Genomic DNA, 27,929 nt, shown 5'->3' with positions numbered 1-27,929 from the left:
TCCACTGAGATGAACACAGGGACAAAGAATGAAACAGCTCCCAGGGAAGAGCCCCTCCCTCATTCACTGACTTGCTCTGCTCAGCCGCACTTATTTACAAAGTCAAAAAACCTAAGTACCTTTTTTTTTCTTTTTTGTACCAAGAACACAATTTGCAGATACAGGCAATTGTAACCAGTGAATGTGGAGAGGACAAAGCCTGCACATGCCCCGCCATATTCCAGAGTGCAATTCTACACCAAGAACAGGCTTCAGGCAAAATCTACAAGGATAGACAAAATGACACTGGGTTTAAGCCTAAAAATGGCTTTTTGTTCCAAGGGGTCAAAGAAAGACATTAACTAAACAAGGACCTCAAGCCAAATCATACATAAATGTCCTCAAAGTTATCCAAGTCAGGAAAAATTAAAAGTATCTTGCACTAAACCCCCACATTTCAGGTCTGTAAGGACTATGGGCAAAGAAGAAATTAATTAAGGAGTGTGCTGCTGAAATTGAGCCCCTAATTAAAAGTAACAGATTTTTTGGGGAATTTTGGGGGCTGGATATGGTACTAAAATCATGCTGATCTGCAGCAAGCTCCCATGCAGGTGAATATGTGCTTGTACCAACAGCCACAGCAAAGTCTGGGTGTGCAAACACTCCTCACTGAGCACTGAGACCATGGGGAGAACATGTTCTCCTACCCAGCACGTTTAACATGGTTTCATGGCAGATTTCATGTTGCTCATGCAAAGACAGCAGGAAAATATATTCAGAATAGTTCTCTGGGTCCCTGTCCTTTCCTGGCAGTCTTTATGCAGACCAATGGATCTTTACCCTCCTTCAAAGCACCACCTGGAGCTGGTGAGGGAGCAGCAGACACGGGGGGAAGGTGCCAACAGCCCCTCCACAGAAAGAGGGGAAAACAGGGGGATGGGGGTACAAGGGACAGTACAGGCATTGTGATATAAAACTGTAACGATTAAAATTAATGAGGCCATAATTACCCACTGAAAGTGCCAAGTGTGGGTTCTCTGGAGCTGTTCTAGATCTGACTCTGGATCACCTAAAGCAGGACTACTGACAATAAAACACACCAGTAATTCAGCAGCTGCCTAAAATGCCTTTTTAACAGTTAAACCTCAGTAAACCACAGTTTCTAGAACAGAATTCAGACTTGATTTGGTTTCAAAATAGTACAGGAAACCTTTCAGTGGTTTCCATATAGTTGTTCCAAAGAAAAGAGAAACACTGGTGTAAACAAATCTAAATGCAAGACAATGTGCAAATTATACAATATAAACACAAAGAAAGATGGTTTGTTCTTTAAAACCCATTTAAGTACTCCCCAAAGATGTTCATTAAATTAAAGGGTTAGTGTATTATAAAAGTTTTAAAAAAAGACATGTAATATCCCATTTGCCTATTAAAGTCTCAAATTATTAGAACAAAATTTAAACATCAATTGTTTTTAAACACTTCTGCTGTTGCCTACTGTCTGCATTTTACCATTTGCTCAGTGAGAGCCAGTTAACCAGTTTCACTTTATGATTCTCATGCATTCAGAAACAAAGCTGCACTATTTGGTCTTTAGCATTACAGGAAAACAACTGAACTCAAATCAAAACAGAATTGTGCTTGGAGTTAAAATCCCACTGCCACCACCACAGGAGCCCATTCCCAGTTGGTTTTGGTTCCATTGTCACTGGAGAACGCCTCATACACAACGAGCTGATCAATTTACTGTTCAAAGATTGGCAACTCTCCCTTTTTATTTTTCAAGGTAGATTTATTTAAGCTGAGAACCAGCATTAGAGAGGACTCCAGCTCTGCAGGACTGGCATTTTTTGGTTCTTGGCTTTGTAAACTTGCTTAGATAATAACACAGGAATAGAAGGAGGAATGAAAGAATTGGTTTGTTGCACTCAGATTAAAATCCTCAACTTCTAAAGGTCTTCAACAGCTCAGCTGTACAGAAGAGCAGTGGCTTCTGTGACACTTTTAAAATCTCATTTTTAGGCCAGTACTGCTGCTTAAAATGCAGAATGTCTCCATCGCACTGATATTGTGACAACTCAATACGTTACACCACAGACATTTAACATAACTCCATACATGCTATAAAAAAAACAAAAAACAAAACAAAACAGGAGAAAAAAAAAAAAAGAAAGGAAAGGAAACAAATAAGACCGTAGCTAAACTGCTTTAAATACTGCATGCTACAGCACTTCACGTATCGTCGAGATACGACACTGAAAGGTGACAAAAGGCTGAAGGGATTACAAAATATTTTCGGCAGGTTGGAAAGCTGCCCTCTTACTGTGGCAGAATTATTCCCCCTCCCCGTTCTCTACTTCTAATGTTCATGATTCTAGTGTTGAGTTGGCCATGTATTTTTTTTTTATCCATTCTAATGACAGTGTTTCCTTAACTTAATTAAATCCATCAGTGTGGTAGCTGGGGTGAGAGTCAGCTGTGAGCTGGGTTGTCTCTGTGGCTGATGCTGGCTGTATCACAATAGGTGCATCTGAGGCCTCTGAAAAGTGAAGACAAAAGACTTAGCACACCAAGGAACAAACACAGCACTGTATGTTTTGGTAAGCACATCTCCCTACAACCCTCTGATAACACCATTTTACACTCCTTTAGGAGTATGATATTAATTCCCTGATTTTCAGCGTGCACACAACAGTGCTCACCTCAATTCTACATCTGGAATGTTTATTATCATTTCCTTTTTCCTGTAAAAGCAGCTGATCCTCACCCACCATTCAGCAGTGCCCATTAAAAATGTCATCAGAGCATACACAAGGCTCTACAATATTTTAAATGACTGGCTTAATCCTGCAGAAATAGCTCAATATTAGAGCTACAAGGGTAGCAGTGCCACTTCCACACCTGACACAATTACAGCTGCCTTGACACCCCCAGCCTTTGGGTACAAGGACCCCTTCTGCAGTCCCACATGGCTGGTCCATATGTTACCCCAGGATGTGGAAGGAACATAATGATGGCCACTGACTGCTCTGAAGCTGATCCCAGCTAGGTTCAGTGAAGACCCTCCAGGTGTTTTTAGCAACTTTACCTCTGGTGTCAGCAGAGTCTCGTGGCACAAACATTCCCTGCTCATCATCCACACCCCAGGACCTGATTTCTCTTCAACCAGCTCACTGATCACTCCAGCGGGGACTGATGTTCATCCTAGAAAGCTCACAGCATTTTCACCTACCCCTTTCATCTGACTGCAACTGTGCCTCCAAGTCCTCTGGAGAGACGTAGAATTCCTGCTCTTCGCCTTCAGGAGGTTTGGGTTTACACTTCCCACAGCAACAATTACAGCAGCAGCACAGACAGCAGCAGCAGTAGCAGGCTGTGATGAGCCCACAGAACACAAACAAGGCCTGCAGAGGACAGAAAACACAGAAATAGTCATACCCTGTGTCTACTGTGCCATGAACCACAGAGTTTGTAAGACTTGGATACAGAATCAGAGGGCAAAACCACACCAGTCCAGCAGCAGAGCTTAGTAGCTACAGTTTTGCACTTCATCTCTGAGAAATACTTCAAATTATGTGCAAAAGTGGCTATGGTTCTCCACATTTTACACTGAGGTGAATACTGCCAGCCTGGTTTGCCTGAGTAATTTCTACAATTTAAGTTAAGTGGACTATTTTGCTGCATCTGGAAGAAGGTACATGTCTAATAAGCACATCTGTACTAAAATCCAGGGGTACAACAGTTCAGGACAAGCTGTAACTTGCATAAATAACCCTGGAAAAGACTGAGCTGTACCAGCTGATGCACAGGCCATGATGTACCTACAGCAGGGACTTGGAGCAGCCCAAGGCTGGGGGTATGGCTGAGGATTGATGCTCCCAGCACATATGGAGCACAGCAGCTCCATACAAGCCAGGTCTCCCATGTGCTTATCACAATGATAATGGGCTAAATTAAAGTCTTCCTATAGGTCACTGTGCAATTGTTTGAAAAAAATAATTTTACAGATAGAAACCGTCATGGTGATATAATTCTTGTTGTCCTTAGGGGATCAAGAGATGGAGGCAATGCTGGCAAAGGGAAGAAAAATGGACCCATGCAATGAAATGTAAGAAAATTTTCAGTGAGCCCAAGTTCACAGTCAGAACTCATTCTGCAAAAATATTGGCCAGATATTATCAGAGAATAACCCCCAAATTCTTGTCTCTTCTAAATCCACTAGAAGAGTCCAAGCTTCAATTAGTAACCCATGTCTTGCTTATTAGACTTCTATCATGGGAAGTTCCTTGAAAAACAATTTTCAAAGGTAAAACCAAGAACAGTTATCAAATGGAGCTCTCTAAGAGTTTCCAATACCAATCCAGACTAACTCCCGTGCCCTTTTATTTACCTTTGCCCACCAGCTGGACAGCACGAAGTATGTGTTCACATTTTCTTCACCAAACTGCTCTGCTACATAGAGCCCCAGAGACCCATACTTATCGTAAATGTTCCGCTTTGTGGCATCGGTCAATATTGCATGGGCATTATTGATCTCTTTAAATTTTTCTGCTGCCTCTGGATTATCAGGGTTTTTATCAGGATGATATTTCAATGCCAGTTTCCTGCAGAAAGAAAAAAAGAGAATGAAACCTGGTGTTTGGGTTCCTGTTTTGGTTTTTTTTTTTTTTTTCCTAATTCCGTAGCCTGCCATTCAAGGGAGACTTTTAAGTTGCAACTGTTTTCTTTCATCTGTGATTCGACTTCCCTGATGATTCTTCTTTAGATGATAATAAAAGGCTACAGCAGTGTCTTGCTTAGTTCACAGGATTGACTTCAGACTGTTGGATTTGACCCTCGGAAATCCAATGGAAAAAAATAAGAGACATTGAATAAAATAGGTTTGGCCTCAGCTCCAGCAATTTCCACCAGTAAGTTTTGCTCTTGCTACAGCAAAGACACACCACAAGTCTAAGGTATAGCACCAAAGAGTAAATAAAAGCAAGTTGCCACAGCTACTTGAAGAGTGTCTGAACTGCTGCTTCTGCAGTGTCTGAATATAAAAATAGAACACACGATCACTTGTGGTTAATTCACCAATTCCTGTGCAGGAACAAAGTACTTTTCAGTTCAAGCTTTGCTAGAATAGAAAACACTTCTGAGTTTCGAGACATCAGGAAATCACAACCTACCTCCCCTAATCAGGCTAGATCTCTTACAAATAACAAAAAAAAACAGATAAAGCATTGATAAATGTGCTAGCTCTCACATGGCCCAAGCTATTTACAGACATCAGTAGAAACAACTGGCTAAACACCTCCTTATGAAGAGAAAATACGTGCTCCCAAATAGAAAAATAACACGGAGCCACATGCTGGCAGTTCTCCTCCACCACAAAAGGTACTTGTCCTCCTACAGAAAATGACCACAAAGTCACGTATATGAGAAAGACAGGAGGAGTCTGCAGACAATTACATGTCAGCTTTGCAGTGGGGAAATGTTTAGCCAAACATAAAACAAAGATGTGTGCAAGCACTTGGATGTGCCTGCAAGTACCTCACAGCATTTAAATCCAGCCCGAGTGTGCCCCTGGGACACTTCACTGTGCATGATGCTGCTCCAGTAAATCATGTCCACAGCTGCCACTTGTGCTCCAGCCTCAGTGAGGGCTGAAATAATGCTGAAATAATCACAGGGAAGTTTTATAAACCTGGAAAGGGCTTAGTCAGGCTTCAATAATTAAATATTTTTATTTCCCATTTCCTACATGTACACAAACCCCACAGCCCCCAGGCCAGCAAAGGATGTTCAGACTGAACATGATAAAGGGGCAGCAGAGAAAAAAGACCAGCTGAAGGTTCAGGTAAATGTGAAGCAGCTACATTTCACCCCTCATCTCATGGTGTTGTTCCTCCAAAGGAAAAAAATCACAGTATTTTCCCCAGGACAGTAAAATTATTTTCCAGTTGCTTGAAGATAAACTATTCAAACTCCCACTTAAAGCTTTTAGGAAGATAAAGCTAATTTTTGAGAATCTGTGGACCTGGTTTATTTATAGACTTCACCACATAGTTGCCATCATGTAACTTTGGAAAGGAAAAAGCTTTGGTGATAAAGACTAAAGGAAAACAATTTTTACAATGAGTATCCTCACAGAAAGATGATGCTGACCCCTAGTGTAATCCAAACATACTGCTACTGGTCACAGCAGCAATTACCTTTAAGCAGATTTATGGAAAGGAAGATGTTACAAGACTTTATTTTGTAATTTTTAATTGGTTAGTATGAAGCCATTTCATGTATCCAACTCTTCAGGAAAGGGATACAGAAAAAAAAAATCATCTTTTAAAGTAACAACTCCACAAAAAACCAAGAACTTTTAAACAGAATTCCAGGAAAATGTAATCATTCATGCTCTGTTTTCATCCTTATTTGTATCTTTAATCTCCATCTCCCTGGGCCAGAAGTGGAAATGATGGGCAGCAGGGCAGTTCTGCACACTTGTGGTACCCCTAAGACAGATACAAAGCTACATAACAGAGGAGTTTAACTCTGATCACAGTCTCAAAATTCTATTCAAACTTAGGCAAGGACCTTTCAGAATGACACTGTGCATTTGAGAATTTAACTTACTAGATAGAACATGGAGAAATTTAAAGCCTAGGCATGTTTTCACACCCTGTTTTGCAAGAAGCAACCACATTTTCACCTGTTTTTCCCACATATTTTTCTTGCAAAAGGTCTAAATAAAACAGCTGAGGCTCCTACATAAATAGACCATTTGCTGAACACTGAATTAAAGCCATTTGTGCTAGTGGGACAGGCATAAAACTCAAAGTTTTACCTGTAAGACTTTTTGATATCATCTGAAGTGGCATTTTTGTCCAGCCCCAGCACGTGGTACAAGGACTCCCCAGAGGTAGAGAGCGAGCGTTGCCTCTGGTCTGCCATCTTGAGCTAACCTGAGGAGAGAACTGGCCCCTGCAAAAAAACACAGGTTAAGAAATGCTTAAGTAAAGGAAAAAACAACCTCTTGAAGCAAATCATCCTCAGAAACAGAATCTACACGTCAAGATTCAGCTTTTATAAAATGTGCTTTGAAAAAGTTCTTTACATGCATGGAAAGTAAAAAGTTATAAAATTCAGTGAATTATCAGTGAAAACAACTACTGCATTGTTGGCACAACAGCCACCCTGAATCCCCACTGTATAGACTCAACTCTTCTCTCTCAAGTCACTTCAGCTCCTTTCTTAGTCTTAACATTAAGATAATTTATTTGTGATTATACCTATAAAAATCAATATGGCAACAGAAAAATTGCTGTTGAGGCTGCCTTTTTGCACCACACCAGCATAAGAGTAACTGACTTTATTTGTATTTTATATTTCAGAAATTACATTAAAAAAAAAAAAAACCCAAAAAACCAACCTTCTCCACAACTCCCAAATCCCACTCCCCTATTTTATCACTGCACCAGGTCAAACAGAATCCTTAGACAAATCCAGTGTGACCAAGCCTGTGCATTGCACAAGGAAAGAGGGAATGTCTGCCCAGAGAGGAGATCCCCTCTCTCATAATTTAAAGTTGTGGATCCAACATTTAACATGCATTCTAGTTAAAATCATGCTACTTGAACATGGATTAACCTCCTGCTCCACATCCAAATGTGACAGACCCCAGAGGTGTCCCCTGTGCCATGCCAGGACCAGATCTGGTTCTGCCCTCTCCCATCCTGAGGAGATCAGCTTTGCTGTTCTTTAGCTGCAGAACTGCAGCCAGGATGAGCATCCAAGAAAAGACTATTGGCTATTTTTGGATTATGTCATTACAATTAGCCCACACCAGATTATGCAGCCTTTGAAAAAGATATTTAAAGCAGCAGACTTTTCTAATTTAACCCTATGTCTTATACAACAAATTAATAACCTCAGCTTTCACAAGGCTGGCTGAAAGCAACGCCCTCAGCCCTCACCCCCTGCACTGCCTGGGTGGAGCTGTGACCACACCTCTGCTTCTCCCAACACATGGGAATTGTCACACCCACACAAGGGGGACCAAGTGATAAGGATGTGGACAGAGACATCACCACTGTCTTGTTCAGCTCAGACCCTGCTCCTCTCTGACTTTACATCCATTAAACACTGCTCACCAGGTCCAGTTGTTTTAACTGGAATGCAAACTCTCATCTCCTTCAAGAAGCCTTTGGCAAGTCTACCCAGTTTAATTTAAAGCTTCTATAGGAGATTATAAATTATTATTACTTGTAATAATTTGTCTAAACTCTAATTCTCTGGCTAAAAATTCAAATTACACCCCAAATCTGGAAGGTGAATGTGAGGGTAGAAAAAAATATTTTCTTTTCAAAGACACTGTTCAGTACCAAAAGCTTTCTGTATGGGAAGAAAATTACTGAGTGCTACAAGACACAACACAAACAACTCACTTATTTGGGCATAATCCGATTCAGGGAAAGGAAAACCATATTTCAGGAAAGAAACCCTCCATGCAGGCACACAGCAGACATCACCCCCTGGGCCAGCCTTTCCCAAAGGCAGCCTCCCAGCCCCCTCTGCCCCAGAGCTGAGGTCAAAGACTGATGATCTGACGTGCCTCTGATAATCTACCTAATCCTGCTGCTTCCCAGGCTCCCTGCTCAGCTCCTCCATCACTTCCTCCCACCCTCCCTGGAACCTCCCTGCAGCTCCAGCACACCAGTCCCCGCCAGCAGCTCCCTCCAAGGAGTGTCTGTCACTACTGCTCTTGGACAGGGATCTGAGAAGTCAGGAGGGGAAAAAAAAAAGCATCCTGAGTGTAATTTTACATGTTGATTTAGCTCTTCTGAAGAAGATACTGCTTCAAACAGGAGTTCCAGGTCATTATGGACATTTTTGCTAAAAGCTGCAGCTCTATTTAAGCATAACAAGCTTCCTGTAACATCAATCCAACGTGGCCTTGGTGACAGATGCTGCAGATCACAGCCATACACCATGTTCTGCTTAACAAAATCTGCACTGTTCAATTAGGGCCAATTTGTTTAATACAAATGAATTCAGTTTGACCCAGGCAGTCAGTCTGCAGGCACAGGGATACAATTCCACACTGCTACATCCTTAATTGCTTCCATCTGAACAGTGCTGGGGATCCACAGCTGGGTCTAATGGGATGTTAACATTTATTTCTCCAAACTGGTATGAAATGGACACATTGGCCTTGGCAGAAGAGTGAAGGGCAAGGCAGTGATGGGAATTCATCTGGGAAGCTTTTTCCTTAAGGGAACAGAGGAATATTATCAGTAGGAATGCAACCTTTGGCTTTTAAACTATGAAACAGACAGTAAAGGTGCATGTTATTTAAGTTCCAAGTTCTCCTAAACTCAGGTATAATTTCTGCTGTTTTCACACGTGGCTCTAATTCACAATCCTGAAAGCTGCCCTGTATTTTTAAAAACTGTTGTGTTCAGCAGCAACAAGCCATCTGCTCCCTTTTCTAACCAAGCAGGATGCCCTGAAGAGGTTTCTCTGGGAAGGCTCTGGAGAAAGGTAATCTCCTGGATTACCCAGCAGAGTGTTTAACCATCTGAGTACTACAGCATCCTGCCTCAGTCAGCTCTACCACAACAGGCAACTGCTTTCAGCACCACCTCACTGAAAAGACTCAGATTAAACCTGGCAGGTTATTTATGGAAGTCAGCCTTAATGTTCTAAATACATCCATGGAAAATTGAACCTTAGAAACACTAATTTGCTTTTTAGCTTCTCTAAAGAACCCCATCAAGTTTCATGAAACTGGTGATACCTTAGTTTCTGCCAGGTCTGCTGACCCTTTTGGAAGTTGTATTTAACTCATTAAAATGGCAAAGTGTTATTACAGCCAAGGGGAAAAAAAAAATCAATAGTTCTCCACCAGTTTAGGGAATTAAATACTCACAGAACATCCCAAATAGTGTCTGCACTGAAAAGGCTGACAGCAGATCTGGTGGCCAGAAGCAGAGAAGGAGGAATTAAACTCCATCTGATCCACTACAAGATGCTGCAAAGAACTTCAGTGGAAGCTGGCAGTGAGTGGGACACATTTTTCCATGAAAACATGCTGGGCTGTGTGGCAGAATGGAGGGTGGAGGTACTGACACTGCTCACACAGACAGCAGATGCTTGGGACAATACTGAATCACCACTGCTGGATCTAGGAAGAGCTACCTTGAAAAAAAGGGATGAAAGGCTCATTCCATGGACAATACCCACAATATGTGAGTGTCATTAGCCTCTGGAAAAAGACTAACAGCAGTTCTTCTCATCTCCCTCCAGGGCTGAAGCATTGAGTATTTATTCCAGAACAAACCCTGGAAACTGTAACACTCCAGTACCACTTTCCCCATCTGCCCCTGTGTAAGTCACACAGGCACTGCTTGTCCCTTGAATTTCCTTGCTGGAGGAAAGGCTGCTCCAGGAAGGAGTTGTGGCTGTTCAGCTCCACTGATCAAAATCCAAAGGGGCACAGAACACCAAACAAGGTTAGCTTTAAAGATTTCCAGCTGAAGCTGGAGCAATCTCTAGAATTCTAATTTTCTCAATGCCTGTATACTCATCAGTTTAAGTTCCTAAAAATTAAATAAAATAATGAAATCACTCCCTGAATGGACATGCCAACACACAAGGGTGTACACAGGTGCTGTCCACAGCATTACAGTGAAATGTCTACACACAGTGTAGGGAATCTGGTTGGAAACAGCTGATCCAGAAAGTGAAATCCCACTGTAAAGGAGAAAATCCACCTCCTGCTGACACAGTGAATGATACCCACTGGGCACAGGATAATGGAAGGTTATTAACCTTAATGGATATTGTATGCAAAAGAGTTGGGTTAAAACCAGCACGCAACATCCTCCCAGTCTTCCAAAATATTACAGAGAACAGAGGAATCCCCAAAAGGGAAAATAAGAACCAGAAGGAATGACAGACAGACTCAGAGAAGTGCTGGGAGTGCTGGACAGGAGGAGGTTGCTGCTGTCCCAGCTCAGCCCAACCATGCACACATCTGTAAGACAAACTATCAGGAATGATGTCAAGCCCTCTACAATTACAGTTTTAAGAGCATATTAAAAGATGATTAAATGGTCCAACTTGGAAATGATGTTTTGCCAGCTCTTACCAAAATAGTGTCTAGTTGATACTTTATTATACAGAAGCACTTGAATATTTTAGGAAAGATTTGGAGTCCACAAAGAATTGCTGCTAAGTGGTAAAATATAATGCTTTAAAGCTAAGATTCCAGCTTTGAAGAGATTTCCAGTGCAGAAAATTAACTACAGGTGTTAATCTAAAATTGAATTATTCTATCCCAACCAGTATTTATCAGTAAAAGTCTAAATAAAAAACACCAAGCCTGAAAGCACTTCAGTAAATATTGATTTGTCACAGAAAGGAAAAAGCACCACTGGCTTCCACATCTTGTCCATCTGTCTCAGAGTCACTTGGAGTTGTCCTGACAATCTGGTATTCTTCAAGGGAGTAAAAAAAAATTTTTTTAAAAGGCGAGACAAGAGACGCATAAACAAGATTGTGTTACCACAAAAAACAGGAGGTGTTTTAGCCTTGGCTTCCTGAGGTAGTAAGAGATTTTTGTAGGAAACTTTGTTTCCTCAGCAATATTTTGTATTTAAACGAGATACAAGAAATAAAAAAATCCAGAACTCACCTGGTGTCTATTTTGAAAATTCTAAAGTAAGTGATAGCAATCTTCACACACTTCTAAAACTGATTCTCCTAAAGACAAAATAAAAGCAAATCAGTTGTTCACCAATTCTGAAATTGAGGATTCATTGCTAAATTATCATCACATTACTGGACAGTAAAAACACAGAAGTGTTTTACAAATATTTGTACCATAAGTACAAAATAAGTCCCCACAATGTAAATACTTGTCTTTAGAATTGATAAACTATCAAAATAAATTACAAATATTTAAAAACATGGAGACAAGGCCTCTATGGTTTGAACCACAGCTTCAGTCTCTTTTCCCCAACTTTATCATGGGAAAGACACACATCTACCCAACTGCATGGAAACTCTAATAACCATTATCTGTTTAAGACTTTGGACTTTTTCAACTTAGGCCTTTGTGAATATATGTACTGAGAACACAAGAAGCATGTTTTTCAAGTCTTGGTAATCTGTGCTGTTAGAGAGAGACTGTAAAGCAGCTTAGCCAACACAGCAGACCCCAAGCTCCGGCACTGGAGCAGCAGGCACAGCCTGCTCTGGGGAGCAGCACCAGCTCCTCTTGCCAGGACAGATTTCCATCAAGAAAACCACAGTGTCATCCAGTTTGGATTCCCTCATTCTGAAGAAGATGAAAAGCAGTCTCATTTTGGTGTACAAGGAGGGAGAGAACCTGAGATGACCCAGCAGCACACACTCAGTCTTTCAGCAGTCAAGGCTCCAGATCAGCCAGCCCATGGAAATAACAGAGCAAAGTGCAGCCTAGGAAATGCTACACAGTACTACAGAAAAAATCAGGGAAACTCACTGCAAAAGATTAAAATACCTTTCTGATTAAGCAGGTCCAGGACACATCTAAACCACATTACCAATCACAAAGTCATTTATGCATTAGATGACTGAACAACAAACCTTGTGAGCGGAACTTCAGAGCAGCTTTTACCTGGCAAATCATCACTTAATTGTCATACAAATCCTTTCAACAGCTTTCAGAGAACAAGCTCTGAATGCACTTGAGAAATAAATTCCCCATTGAATTAATAATTAGGCCTTTCATGGGCTGGAAGGTTCCAGCATGGCAAACAGAGATGTTGGGAATACACCCAGGCAGCTGCTGGCATTGCTGCCCACTGCAGTTGCTTGGTGCCATCTGTAAGAAGCTGCTTGATCCAGCAACACATCCCTAAGTGGGTATGAATGAACCAACCAACAACTCAATAATCAGCTTATTGTTAATGGATCTGTTTAGTTCCTTTGATAGGAACCAGCAAAGGACTTTTCCTGAATAATGAAAGGCAGGGAGTTAAACTTTCCCACTCAGAGCCTGTGCAATACTAGAGGTTGGACTAACTCCCCAAGGAAAAATGTCCTATTCTGTGAAGCTACAGAAGCTCCCAGCTTCTCTCCCCACAGCTTTCTTCATTAAAAATAACCCACAACAAGAACATTATTTAAGCATTTATAAAAAGCTGCAGATTGTTAATGGTGTTGGCAACCAGAATGATGGCTCCCTACCCAGATGAAGACCACCTCTAATTGTGCCACTCGTTCTGTTTCAGACAGCAAGCCCAGATCCAAAATATGTTGACAGTGAAACTATGTTCAATTTATGGAAATAATATTAGCAGAACAGAGAAAAAAGCAAGGTCCAAATGTAATTTGAAGACAACTGTACTTTGAAAAAATGAGCTATCCTGCCAAGGTCAGAACAGGGCATGTATGATGCAAAATCATACTATGATGTGTGGGTAGAAGGTTCAAATATAAGATCCTGGCCCAGGCCTCATCAAAACTCCATCAGCAGAAAAGTTAGTGTTTTTTTACAGCACTTATATATATATAATAACCAGCCACGAAGAGACTCCAAATACACAATCAAGTGTTGTCTTAATCTGGATGCAAGCAGCAAGATTTCCTTCAGTCTCACAGCTATGCCAATACCAAGTTTCATTAAGAGCAGGCAGCCTGATTTACAGCTGAATATAACCAAACAAGACAAAAATAAATTCCCAAGGAAACTGCTTCTTGTAAAAATCAAAGTACATGAGAAACCCATGCCAGGTACTTTGCATCCTCCCTTCCCCAGTGCATCCTCCCTGCCAGCCCAGCACCTCCCAGGGGTTCGCTCCCTCAGCTTCTGTTGCAAGTGGCAATTCCAATTTAGTGACTCAGGAATGTTTTGATCTCTCCATCCAATCTCATTATTCAGCAGGCCAGATCCACTGACCCAGAGCTCTACATAATACCCGTCTTGTAATTACTTGTAAATATCTCCCTCCTTATTACATGATATTCACAATCCAAACAAAAGCAGAGAAGATGAAAGGACAGATGCTGGAAAAGGAACAAGAGTGTTCAAAATCCACATCAGTGCATGATACCAGGTTCAACAACACACATGAGAAAGAAGGAAGTCTGGGGAGAGGAATATATAACTGTTGAAGAAATGAGTATGAAAATTAGAAGAAAAAATATTAAAGAATGATGAAGATAAAAACAAGCAAAGCTACATGAATGCAAACTGAATTCAGCAACACATTAAAACTGTGGTAAATTTTGTAACATTGAGGAAGAAATTCACTGTGGGAGGTTGCATGGCCTTGCAACCATTTTGCTCATAGCAAAACCAGCTCTTCCAGCCTTGTTTCTCCTGCAAATTTGAATCCAATTTATATACTGTTGTATCTTCCCCAGATACTGGAACCATAAATCTGCTCAGCACCCTTTCCTCCTCTAACCAAGAGACAGATACTGCCTTCCCCTTCCAGAAATCACATGTGTTCTCAGTTCTACTGGACAAAAAGCATGTGTGTTTCTTGAGAACTCAAGCCTCCACTAAGAGATGCAGGAGAACACTTTTTACTGAAAAATTCTACTGACAGAACTGTCCCCATCCTGTTCCATATGTTGTTACCAGAAAGGGGGAATTATCTTCAGCATACATGGCTTCATAATCCATCTCCACCATGTACAGGAGCTATATCACAGTTAGGAAGCATTTAAAGAAATAAGGCTGCAAGTAAGGTAAATAAAATTAAGTAAATCAATATACAAAATAGAAACTCCGAAGTCTTTATTTTTACATCCCTTCTTGACTACATGACTTGCAAAATGAATCATTACTGGAAAAACAATGTGAAACAGCTGAAGGGAAAGCAATCTGGCTAACAAGTGCCTACAGAAGACCACTACTATTTTAAAGCACTTTTCTTTGCCCTGTAGCTGTCTTGAAATAAATATTTTTAACCTATTAATCAGAGCACTGACATTTTATATTTCATTAAAGCATCCAAGAGTGTGTTTTGGCATTGCTTACATTTTTTATATCACAGCACAAAAGCCTTTTAGCTGAATTTTGCTATTCAGTTTGTGACCTTATGATAAAGATCATGTGAGAGATCTTATATCCATAAAACCCTTCAGTTTTAACATATAAGCCCTGATTGAAAGCTGAATATCCAAGGAATTAATGTAAATGCACACATCTCCTGGAAAAAAAAGAACTTTACTGTGTCCAAATCCATCTGCCTTGGGAGCAGAGGACAGGTCTCCAACGCTGAAAGACTGTGACAGTAAAAACTTCATTAAATTCTCCTGAGTTCTTTAAGAAAAATAGAAACACACAGCTTTTAAATAATTGAAATCTGGAGCAATACCATTTTTCTGCTAAATTCAAGTCTGAAATGCTGTAACATCCAGCACTGCTGACTGCAAGAGAGGTTACACTGAAACTTGTGACAAACTTAACTACAGCGACAGTGTTGTTTCTCTAATGAGCTTAGCAGATTAAAATGTAACCATTTAAGTCTGATTGACCAACCTGTTATAAAGACTTGTAACCTTTTACCCTACACAAGAGTAAGACTCAAACCTACTAAAGGTTTCCCATATAAGGGGAGAAAAGATGAAGTATTAGATTTGTATTTTCTATCCTCTCTCCTCAATTAAAATAATTACTCTAAAAACCTGGGGGGTGGAGTTAATGGATTCCCTACTTAGGATTTGATTGCTACTATTTAATCTCTTAGCAATATTGAATTATTGTTTATGACATCGCAGTATTTTTTGGGCAGAGTGCACAAACGCATCACAAACTGCACATGGCTATAAAAAAACACATCTTCTTACTCAGTTAGTCAAAAATCTCTGAAAAATCAGCAGATGTATTTGCTTTGTTCATTATTAATCTTAATTTTTCCTCCCTATAAATAGTTTTTGAATCACTGTTCACTAGAACAAACCAGCCACAACACTCCCTGCTGTGATGAGTGATACTGATGTCACTTTTCTGAAGAAATATCTTCAACTTCTTCAAAGATATAAAGCCCCATTTCTGCTAAGTGGGTTGTATAAACTACATCAATAAAAAAACCTCATGTTGTTAATGACTGTATCGATATTGCCTAACCTTTAAAATATAAAAGAACTCTTGGAAGAGATGGATAAATGAGATTTACACTATTATGTCACATCTGTAGATAAGACAACTAAAGGCTTTTAAATAGGAAGAAAAACATAAGTCTATTGGCTGGTGTAAGAAAAGGTTGAGAAAATCACATCAGTTGTCAAAACATGAATCCCTTAACAGACTGTCACAAAAAGAGAATTTAAGGAGACAACGTTGATCCAAGCAGCCCCTTTTTACAGCACAGGAGGCTTTTGCCTGGTCAAAAAGAAGAACAAAGTGAGGTTACAAAGAACAGCAAAAAAGCCAAATAAGCAGTTTGATACACAAAAGGAACAGAAAGGAACACATCTTTCAAATTACAACCTGGTTGGCAAAGGGCAAGAAAAAGATTTATCCGAAATTAATTTGGAAGGGCAGGGGAAGGTGTTTCCTCTCTGTGCTCATGGACATTAGTAAAAGATGGAGGGGAAAAAAGTTCATTCCTGTTTTCTTTTCCTATCAATTGTGAGGCAGATTAAAAGGTAAATGAGGGTTTGCCAATACACACCATTTAAATAATGTAAAAGTATGGCGCTACAAACTGCAAAACATATACCAAAAGTATTTTACACCTAATTTGGTGTTAGAATTGCTTTGTCATCAAATAAACACTATAGACACTATTGGCAGTTTCAATCACGAGCAGTTTTTGTTAAAGACTTTGAAATTAAGACTTTATTGCAATGAGTTAAAAAGCAAAAAGGAACTGAAGGCAATACTTGTATCTTCACCCTGTTCTGAAATTATCCACTCTGGTGCTTCCCTTTTGAGAAACTTCACCTATTTTCAGATTATTAATCTCTGCTCTTTAATGGTTGTCTTCTACCAAGCACACAAATCTTCCACTTAAAAAGTTATGAATAAAAAGGCAAAATTTTCAGAATTGAACAGCAGAATTAACAGAGATTTTATATTTTCCAGAAATGGCCATGAAGCCAGCTCAGGAACAAAAAAGCCAAATTGCCTTTATGTGATTACCAGGAACCCAACATCACTGCCTCTGTCAGAGCCTATTTCACAGGATATTAGGTTTTATTCTAAAAATTAAGCTTATTTATCTAATAATACAGGCAGAAAGTAAACTTCCCCTCTCCCCCATTTACTTTTACCTCTTGTATCCAGTCTGGTCCTCCAGCCTAAGGTGAAGCATAATTATTCAAGCAGCACATGTATCCACTCAGTTAAGTTCCAAAGGCTTTAGTTCCAGAGACTATTTCTTCTGCAAAATTAAAAAATTAAGCATATCTAAAGATCCTCACTTCTCCTAATTGCTCAACTGTATTTCCCCAGTTTTTGTGGAGGGTGGGGAAGAGACTATTTGATTATTTCACTTCCTCACAGAAACTGAGCAATCGGTGCTGTAAAAAATATTTTAGGCTTGAAAAAACAACAAAAAAACCCAAATAAAAACAAAACCAATAAAACATCACCAGGAGCAAGGGGTGCTCTGATTAGAAGTGGGACACAGGCTGTAGGTAAAACCCCTCTGATGACTGGGAGGGGTGAGCACAAACCCAAACAAACTAATACCCCCAGAGAGTATCTCCAGGATATAGAAATATATATATATATATATATATGTCATGGAAGATATTCTTCATGCCACAGATTTCTCCCCTCTGGGTGGTGTCAGGTGTTACAAAAAGTGGTCTAAAAGCCACAATGAGATGAGTTTCATACCTGCCCCATTCAAATCCCCAGCACGTGGACATTCAGAAGAATGAAAGGGCTTAAAACCACAGAATTCCACAATAAAATCTGAACTGACCAGCAGCACAGCTTGTATTACTCAAAACTTCTACTTGTTGGTTTGGGAGGAAAATACAATCAAGTTCCTTTGGAAGGCTGGGTGATGCCAGAGGTGATGCCTTCACTGCAAATATTTGTTTCTTCTCAGGCAAATTAAACCAGAGCATATGTCAAGGGGCAAACGCACAGTAAATCACAAAAGAAAGCACCTTGAGGTAGAGAATACATTTATTCCCTAGTGATCCCAAATTTATTCCTATGAATACAATGCTAATGTCACAACATTCTTATAATATCCCCAGAATGATACCCAGCACACCCCCTGCATGATGGAGTCAGCTCTTTCAGCTACAAATACCCAAACAAATCACAGGGCTGGATTAAAACCAGCTTTTATTCAGTGGCATTCTTTTACAGCAGACAAACTCTTTGGTATTTTCTAACCATACAGTGTGGTTTCACCAACAAAAAGATTTATTTTATACTACTCCCCCACAAACCATAATGATATTTATTTCTCCTGTTCTCTCACTCTGCATACATTTAATCTGCAGACTGCCTGATGAAGGATGTCCTCAGTTCCACCACTCAGTCTAGCAACAGTATTTCATGGCTGCTTAAAAAGAAAAAAAAAAAGCCAGTCCATAATTTAGAAATAATAGGGCAATAAACAATGTATTTGTCCTACTGATTTTCCCACTAACTCGCTGGTGATTTAATAAGCAAAGACACAGCTTGTATTTCAGACCACAGACTTACATTGAAATCCTGACACTTCAGGAAAAACCATATCCAGACTTTATTTGTAATTGAGTTTTCTAACACTGTAATTGGGCAAGAATTAGAACCCATGTACATTTTATACACTAGGTTTTCAGACAGGAGTCACATTTCAGAGGCTTAGAACCAAAAGGCCACTACTATACTGGGGCATAATTTAATCACTTAATCCAAGGCCATTCCCAAGGCCCTTAGGTTTCAGCACAAAGTATGGAATCATCACATTTAGTCTTTTTTTCCACCTAAATAACTGATAATAAAGTCAGAAAAACCTATGCATAGTTTTTGACTGATGTTTTTATTCCTCCCTCTGATTTTCACTAACACTGGAGCGTGACAGATGTCTCTTCACTCTGCCTGCACCCCTGATGTGAAGCCATCAGTACAATGTTAAATCAGGGTCATTCCGACATGTATTCCCCAAACCAAGGGTATGTCCTCCTGGAGATCCTTAACAGGAACAAAATCAGTTGTAAAATAGCACCTTTACTCATTTAGGGTTATTCAAAAATAGTATTTCACATATCTACACATTTAAACAGCCTCAAAGCAGCAAGAGTGAAAGTCATTACAGATATATTTTAACAGCAATGACTCCCTGGCCTTTACATGGAAAACATTAAAAAAAAAGTCACAGGAAGAAATGTGGTTTTTAGATAAGCTGCAGGAAACCAGGGTAAGGAGTTGTGCATTACAGGACGAGCACAGAGATGCTGGGTTTTCATCATCCAGGATGTTGCACACAACGTATATTCCATGCCAGGCCCAATAACAAAGTCACGTTGGCTGCTGGCCCTGTTGTCCAAAGCATTCAGGGAAACATAAGGTAGGCTTGGGAAATCACCCTGTGCACCTTCCAAATACCTTCTGATTAATTCTGACTGCCTGGTTTTCCCAAGTCAATTCTGAAGAGCCAATGCTGTGCCAATTTAGAAGTGCAACAAGAATGAAGTGAGAGAGCGTGCAAATCAGGAACTTTGTAGGAAAAGAAAAAGTTAGACTTCATTGAACAAAATAAATATTTTCACTAGTTACTGTCCAGACAAAAATACTTCTATAGAACAGGCATTTGTTTTGCCCTGTGATAAAAATGGTCTACTCCAAGCAAGAATGTTATTTCCCAGCAATACCATGACGGCCTTCAGAAGGACTGACTGACCAGTGATTTGCCAAACCAAACACCAAAATGATAAGTTTTCTAAAGAAAAGTCATGCTTTAGACCCTATTTTTCCTTCACTATTCAGACCAGAAGAACTCCAAGATACACCTCAGAATTGTACATGTGGACAAAGCAGGGTCCTGTGCAACAGAGGTTGTTAGGCATCACATGGAAAACATTCCTCAAGTTCTCAAAGAACAACAGCTCAGAATGAACCTGGAACTTAAATCTATTCACTGTTCTGAACAGCAACTGAATCTAGCTTTTAAATTCAATCTAAAACAGGAATATTTCTGGTTATAGCTTCCCAGAAACTGGTCACTTCAGGTTTCAGTGGATTTTGTGGTCCCTTCCCTCCTCCTCAAGAACAGCAAGTGAGGAGATGCCAGGGAGTGCTGGGAAGAGTGTAGGATCCAGGACCTCCAACCAAGGTCCCACCAACCACTCCAAACCTCTTCCCCAGCTCACCACACCCACCAAGGGCCTCTGCCCAAAATGCCACACAGATCAAGTCAGGTGAGGTCTATCAGATGGGTCCAATGTGTCAGGTGAAAGCTGTCACCAGTCTGACCTGGAACTGCATTGGGATAACTCCAGTCCCTGGTGGATGTGGACTAGAGCAGATCTTAAAAAAAACAAACCCAGCATTGCTTCAGTTCCCTGTCCAGATGATTCCACAGGGATCCCATATGGCCTTTGAAAAAGCACATGAATACTTATTAATTTTATTCCCCTTCCACCTGCTTTTATCACAATGTCACATGTCTCCCAGAGGCACACTGCAGTTCAGACTCTGAACAGGACTTTACACATCCCATTTTGTCTGCTCATTCCCCTTCCTGGACTTCTAACTATCAGAAGCAAGAGCATCAGCTTCCATGATGACCTTTTAACTACAGAGAAGAAAATTAAGACATTACTTGAAATATTTTTAACAATAATCTCTTAATTGCTTACCCTCAGGAAACTGCAGAAGCAACCTGAAATTACAAATATCTCATTTGGTGGGGCCTAGCCTTGGTAGAAGGAATTTCCTGCACCTCACACATTCAAGATTATGGCAGATATTACCACTGGAAACTGCCCACAACATCTGGAGTTTGGATCCCAGGTCCTCCTCCTCTCCATAAGGAGCTTTAAAACTAATTATGTAGATGTCCACTTAGGGACATTCCAGTAAACGTTCCTAAATCCTCAAGACATGAGAAGCAGATATGTAAAGAAAATTCTCTGACAACTGACCCAGGCAAAGGCCGACATAAATAAAAGTGCACAGCAAAAGAAAAACCTGCTAAGATATAAAATAAGTAATGGCAGATGGAATGGAAAAGAATATTTTAATTTGAAGTACAGCCAAAAAATTAAAGGCAAAAATTGGGAATGCAGAGAGAAGGCCTCTGTGAGTTTCTGCTTTTTGGAACTGCAGAATAGGTCACTGTAATGACATCAGAGAACTCTGGGCTTCTCCTGTCCCCACTGCAAAACATGAGCAATCTGTACCTTCACTTTTTCTACAGACTGTTCCTTAAAAGTCACAAAGGTTCCAGAATTCCTGACACCAAACACAACTTTAGGAAGACCCAGATGAAACCAAGGAAGGACTGTGAAGTTCCCTGTGACAAAGCAGAAGCAGGATGGTGTAAGTGCTCAGATATATAAATAAATATTCTCAGAGGAAAGAGGAAGCCCTGAAGACAGGAGGGGAAAATGTGGGGTGCTGGTGGATCCCTGGTTTGTGCCTTTCTGTCACTGGTCTTAGATACTGCCTGTCATTGCAACCAGATCCACTGAACTGTTTACTTGCATCATTCATTGGTCAGAAGCCATCACCACAAAAATACCAGTTAATGAATTCAGATTTATGTCACAAAACAGAAAAAAAGTTTCCTTATTGATGCTTTGTTAACAGGTAATCAAATGCCAGCAGGTTTTTTGTTTCTTCAGCCATTTGCCCAACAAAGTTTAGATGATGACACTAAAGTATATTAAAAAAAAAAAAAAATAAAGAGCCCTAATCTTTCATTGAGAAACTATTCTCATTTACAAACCTCTTGAGCAGATTATGAAAGAGGAGATGGCAGCTGCTAATTTAACTCGGGCCTAGAGGACTCGTTCTGTTTGCACCCCTGTGCACCACAAACCTGCAATTTTCTCTTTTCAATACTTGCACAAGAAGATGAGAAACTTGCACCCAGAGGAAAAAGGCACTTAAATTTTACTGAATTTGGCCCTACAACACACTGGCACTGAACACACTCCACCACTAATGAAAAAGACAGAAAAAGGCTTTAAAAAGGCACATTTCAGTGCAAGGCAGATACAAGATAAGTGGAATTAGGAGGAGTTGCCAAGAAATTTTAACATATGATAAAACAACCTTATTCATGTTCTCCCAATATAAAAAGCAATGTATCAACAATACATTAAAACCCCACAATTAATGTCACTAATTAGAATTAACTATTCTGTGCAGAAAAAAAATGCTAACCCTTTTTATTGGCTACCATCACTTTAATAAAACATTTAAGCAATCTTGATGCACCTTCTGGAACACAGGTCTTTCTATCAGTTTGCATGGCCTGAAATAGGAAGCAAAGTGTGTCTGAAGGTAAACATGCACTTTCCAGCAACTGTGCTTTGTATTTTTTTTTATTGATTAAGACAATATTTCAACTGAGCTTCTAAGGAAATCCTAAGATATCACAACATTCAAATTTCCTTCTTTCAAGACTGAAAGCAGCCACTGGCTAACCAACCACTATCACCACAGAGCACCTGTACAGCTTAATTCAAACTACTTCAATTATCAGAGCACCTGCAAAACAACTTCTTCAGGTGAAAAGAAACAGTAAAATCCTTCACGTTGGTCCTAAGCACTGGTGATGTTCTTCATCCCTCCCTCTGGATTCTGCCATGACCCAGCTGTCCCAAGGCCCAGGTTGCCACTCCTAAGACAGGGGACAGACACACTGCAGGACTCTGTGCCATCTGCTGAGAAGGTGGGGGTCACCTCACAGAACCCCAGTGATTGCCAAGCCTCACACTCCTGCTCCTGGAAAACATCTTTTCCTCAGGCCAGCAGACAATCCTCATCTTCCCAGGCAGAGACAAAGCCAAACAAAGAGGACTTACACAGCTCGAGAGCAAACTCTGAGGGAAATCAGTTAATGTAGTAAAACTACCTTAAATTAATCCCTGTTTGTGGTTTGACAGGAGAGCAGTGAAGTTGCCAGCAGGTGCCAGTTTGCATGTTCTGGGGAGGTACTGGAGTGCTCAGTCTGGGTATAAACTCTGCAGAAAAGTTCTGGCAACCCATTTCCAGAAATACTGAAAAATATTTTGATCTGGTTATTAACATTAACAATACTTACAAAAAGACTGGCAAACTGATAAAACAGGGAAATATGGCAAATATCAGAGGCAGTTACAGCACTGTTGTTTTAAGTCAAATCATTGACAGGATAGACAGGTCCTTGACAGATAAGCCAAGGATAGACGGGATTTGCTGAAGGCCCTTCCATCCTTCAGTTGTACCTGCTTTCCCAGGGAGGATATTCTGGCATCTGAGTTCATAAATTCAAAAAACAGTCAGAACAGCTTTTATATTTAACCTAAAACATGATTTCATAAGTAATCCAATTAGGTTTCCATTCACACTCCCTATCACACTGTTCAACACAGACAAAAATCCTTTTTGAAGCTCACCATGAGAGGAACTACAATGAATAACAGCATCAGTGCTGACAACCACCACTAGCCAAACACAGAACCTGTGAGGGCAAGGGATCTCAACATCAACGCTTGTGCTGTTGGGCTCATGGAATCCCAGACTGCTTTGGTTTGGAGGGGGCCTTGCAGATCATTTAGTTCCACTCCCCTGCCATGGGCTGGGACACCTTCCACAAGACCAAGGTGCTCCAATCCAGTCTGGCCTTGAGCACTTCAGAGATGGAGCAGCCACCGCTTCTCTGGGCAACTTGTGCCAGGGCCTCTCCATCCTCACAGGGAAGAATTCTTCCCTGGCATCCAATCTAACCCTGTCCTCTATCAGTGAAACCATTCCCCCATGTCCTTGTCACTCCAGGGGCTGGAGTCACTCAGGTACTGGCAGGGGCTCTGAGGTCCCCCAGGAGCCTTCTCTTCTCCAGGCTGTACAACCCCAACTCTCTCCACAGCAGAGCTGCTCCAGCCCTGGGAGCATCTTCCTGCCCTCCTCTGGACTCCCTCCAGCATGAAAGTTCTTAAGTCATACTCTGGTACTGCTCCATGTTTTCCAAAGTTTGAGGATCCAAACTCCCTCACTGACTCCACAGATGCCTTCACGCAGCACAGTGAGAAGCTTGTCCATACCCCAGCTGCATTCCAAGTCCTGTTCCCATCATCTGCTGCAAAACCAGCCTCTGGCAGGCTCCAATCACCCAGGGCAACTTCCCTGCTCCAGCCAGCTCAGTGATGGTGCCACCTCAGGCACAAAGTAAATCAGCTGCCTACAACCCACTGCAAACTGGGACAGAGCAAGGAGGTGGATCCCTGGGCACTGGGAAAGACTGAAACAGTGTTTATACTTCCTGGGAATAATCAACATGCTCTATGGTCTACACTAGGAGAAAAAATATGCTACAAAAAATTCCTTTTTTCAGGCACTCACTAATAAAATATGGTTAAATATAGTATAAAGCCACTCTGGGAAGGAGGGGAATCTTCCACTTGAGCCTCCAGCCTGCAATTTCTCAATGCAACACATCCAAAATTTAGGAGGAACATGACCATGTTGCAGCATCTCCCCTTTCATTTAAACGCTGCAGACAATCCCTAAGACAAAATAAATGAGGGAGGGAGAGAAGTATTTATTTATGCTTACAAAAAGCTGTTTGGCTGAAAATCCTATCTCCAAAGCCTGAGTTCTCCACAATGCAGATTCTGCACTGCCAGCAACATGACAAATTTCTCCAAAGCCCTTAGAGCATGGCGAGAAAACCACAGGAAGCTGCTCAATAAAAATAAACTTCTTTTTATCTTACACTCTATATATTAATGTCAATTTCTCTTCCACTCCAGCTTGTTTCCCCTCTTTTCTCCCTCCCAGCACATAGCATAGTTGATTTATTAGAGCTAATTCATTAAAGCAAATTAATTTGGCATCTCTTTCTCAGGATCCCTTAGTCAGATTAGGATTCTATCATATTCTATCAAAGGCAAACAAAAATGCAAACCCTGATCCTAAAGCGACCTGCAACCAACAAGACGCCTGAGAAGCTGAAAACGCCTCTAATGAAATTGCAGTCAAAAGAATAAATTCCACTTCAAGGAGGCTGCTACAATTCAAGAATTTAAATAGGTCCAATCCTGACGCATTTCCAAAGAAAATCCTTGCAGCTCTGCATACTTTGGAGAGCTTAATTTACCCAGAGAAATGGGTGAACCACCACTGCTCAGCCACTGGGTGACTGCGGCCTGCAAGTTTTTGCTTCAAAAGCAGCCAACTAAAACAGTATTTAAGCACACACACACATCATTTCCCTTTCCTGATGATAAGCTGGCACGAGGCAAACATCAGCAAGGAGAATTAGATTATTTCACACCGGCCTGAGATGATGTATCAAATTTTATGCCCCCTTTTTTTTTTTAAGCCTTACCGCAGCACACACAGCTCAACAGCAATGTCTCACAGGGCACAAAAATTAACACCCCTGAATGAAAACAAACCTAGAAAAGATAAAACCCTTTGGCTTTCCCTCTTATGTCACACAGGATGGCCTTCACCTTGCTCCCCAGGGAGCACCGGCTGCATCAGTGCCCACACTCCACTAATAAACTCAAGGCTTTGTGTCACTGGTGTGGAACAGGCAGGTATTGATAGAGCACAAAAGCAGGAGCCAGGCGCTCTCAGGGAATCCGCTGTCTCCGTTCGGTCCAGTTGCATTCCATATCTCCAGAATTACCTGACCGGAATTCTTAATTTGAGAGCCAGAAGACACTGCACGAATAAACAGAAATATGCTGCCTTTGCAAGTTTCACGTTATAAAGGCTGGATTTGCTTCCCGCCGCTGGTACGTCATTCATTAAGCACCTCATCAGCCGAGCGGCTACTAATTATTTCGATATAAATTAAGCAGGAAAATGTAAGGAAAGGGAAGGGAAAATCACCCCGGCTGCTGGAGCGAGCCAGAGTGATTCACGGCTCCCACACACAGAGATGACTTTCATTTGGAATTCACCTTCCCAGGCCTTTTGTTCGGGTTCTTCCCCCCTGCCCCGAGGAGCGCGGTGGGGCGCGGGCCCCGCACCGGCACCGGGGACCGGAGCGGCGGGCTCCCGGGGCGGGGGGGTTCCCGGGGCGGGGATGGTCGGCGGGCGATGCCGCCGGGTAGGGAGATGTCGGCGGGCCGGAAGATACCGGCGGGCACATCCCACCTTTCCCCGGTCCTCCCGCCTGGCCGCGCTCCCCCCCCACCCCGCCACCAGCTCCATCTTGGCCTCCGCCCGCGGCCCGGCCCCGCCGCGCTCACCTGCGGCCCGCGGGCGGGCGGGCGGGGGCCGCGCGGCCCCGGGCGGGCGGGGGCGGCCCCGCGGGGCGGGGGCGGCTCCTGGGGGCCTCGCGCGGGGCCCGGTCGCGGCGGCGCGCGCGCTCCGTCCTCAGCGCCGGTGCCGCCGCCGCCAGACACCGACCGGGACCCGGCCGCGGGAGGGGGCGGCGCCGGCTCGCTGCGCATGCGCGTCCCCGACGCGCAGCGCCCCCACCGCGCGCGCGCACGCGGCCGCAGCGCCGGGAGCGCGCGGGGGGGATCCCCATGGGAACGGAGGGGGCGGGGAAGGACGGGGGAAAAGCGGGAGAGAGCGCGGCAAAAACGGAGCTTCCCTGACCGGGAATCGAACCCGGGCCGCGGCGGTGAGAGCGCCGAATCCTAACCACTAGACCACCAGGGAGCGATGCTGGAAGGCTTCGCTCGTGATCTTTGACGCACTGCTTCTGTGGCCAGCAGGGATGGCGACACGGCGGGACCGGGACTGCGGTACAGGGGGCGGGGGCTGCCGCTCGTCACGGAAACCGGGACCGTGGCACTGGGACCGGGATCTGCAGTGGGGCTGGCGGCTGCGGCACAAGTGAGGCCAGGGGCGGCAGCTCCCCGCAGGAGGTGGTGCTCTTGGCCCAGGAAGCGCTGGATCCGGGGCTGTGACACGGGATCTGCGGGGCTGGGGCCGGTGGAGGAGCCGGAGGTCTGGGTTTGCAGCAGCTCACGGAGCACCCCCAGGACATCAGCCGTGTGCCGCAGGCCTGAGGGTTCGCTGCCTTTCGGGCGCTGTCACTCAGCCCGCTGCCCGCACGCCGAGCCCCAGCCTGGGCAGCACCATCACCCCGGCCCCGTTCGAGAATCCCATCCTGCCATCGCACCCAGCCCCACACCGGCCCCTGCGGCCCTCAGGAGCTCAGCGCAGAGCCGGTTCCCTTCAATGAAAATGAGTGCTTATAATTAGAGCAAATCAGGTTTTAAAGCTCATGAGTCTGTTTTTCCCAGTTGCTCAAGTTTCCTGGCATTCCTGGCTGTTCCCTGGGAAACACGGCTTTCCCAGTGTTAGGTAAAAGCACAATTTCCATCCATCCAGTGCATCCTGGAGCAGGTGGCGCTGGGGTGGTGACCTCAGGAACACGGTTCCAGTTATCCCTCCCATCACTCCGGCATGGCCCTGCTGCTGTGTGGCTTCTCCGTGAGGCTCTGATGGCCTTTCCCGTCTGCTGCCTCTGACTCACATTTTAAAGAAATGAATGATGATGGATCCTATTTGCCAACAGAGTCATCACCATGAATCACACACCCACATCATCTCCTTGCTCCAGCCCCATCCCCAGCCCAGCTCCTGCACCTTTCCCTGTCCAAAACACCAACCACTTTTGGGGCTCCCCAGCAATGACCTTGGATCTTGCACAGAGTCTGCACCCAAGAAGAGATGCTGAGCCCACCCCAGCACCCACAGGGGTGCAGCAAGTGGGCCAAGGCTGGCAGCTTGGCTCTGGACACTGCCCTCTCAGCTGGGATGAGCACAGGCTGCTGGAGTGGTTGTGCAACCCCTCTCAGACCATAAATCTCAAATTCCTTAAGAAACACTTGCTGTGGTT

At 42.7% G+C, this 27,929-nt stretch overlaps 1 protein-coding gene and 1 non-coding gene across 3 annotated transcripts; both read right to left on the bottom strand.

Annotated features, from left to right (window-relative positions):
* Nucleotides 1-139: 139 nt before the first annotated feature.
* On the bottom strand, nt 140-26,408 carry DNAJC5 (DnaJ heat shock protein family (Hsp40) member C5). Of its 2 annotated transcripts, XM_085558188.1 has the most exons (7): nt 18,414-18,477; nt 17,233-17,342; nt 11,654-11,721; nt 6,803-6,939; nt 4,370-4,583; nt 3,212-3,383; nt 140-2,518 (listed from the first exon to the last, which is right to left on the bottom strand). In XM_085558188.1, exons 4-7 carry the CDS (start codon nt 6,907-6,909, stop codon nt 2,415-2,417), a joined length of 597 nt encoding a protein of 198 aa, XP_085414314.1. In that variant the 5' UTR covers nt 6,910-6,939; nt 11,654-11,721; nt 17,233-17,342; nt 18,414-18,477; the 3' UTR covers nt 140-2,414. The 2 variants fall into 2 exon arrangements, with proteins under 2 accessions (XP_085414314.1, XP_021382984.1); XM_021527309.3 differs by lacking the exons at nt 17,233-17,342; nt 18,414-18,477 and adding an exon at nt 26,323-26,408.
* A 260-nt stretch (nt 26,409-26,668) lies between these two features.
* Nucleotides 26,669-26,740, bottom strand: TRNAE-CUC (transfer RNA glutamic acid (anticodon CUC)). Its single transcript has one exon. It is a non-coding gene; the product is annotated as a tRNA-Glu (tRNA).
* Nucleotides 26,741-27,929: the final 1,189 nt, after the last annotated feature.

The sequence above is a fragment of the Lonchura striata genome, chromosome 20 (assembly GCF_050655825.1).
Source record: "Lonchura striata isolate lonStrDom1 chromosome 20, ASM5065582v1, whole genome shotgun sequence".
NCBI lineage: Eukaryota > Metazoa > Chordata > Aves > Passeriformes > Estrildidae > Lonchura > Lonchura striata.
Note: the sequence above shows the minus strand (reverse complement) of the source record. Positions and strands in the feature narration are given on the sequence as shown.

Coding starts and splice junctions, on each gene's coding strand:
- DNAJC5 (XM_021527309.3), bottom strand. CDS start 6,909: ATGGCAGACCAGAGGCAACGCTCGCTCTCTACCTCTGGGGAGTCCTTG. Junction 3,384..4,369: donor TGTCCAGCTGGTGGGCAAAG/GTAAATAAAAGG, acceptor TGTCCTCTGCAG/GCCTTGTTTGTGTTCTGTGG. Junction 2,519..3,211: donor GTTGCAGTCAGATGAAAGGG/GTAGGTGAAAAT, acceptor TTCACTTTTCAG/AGGCCTCAGATGCACCTATT.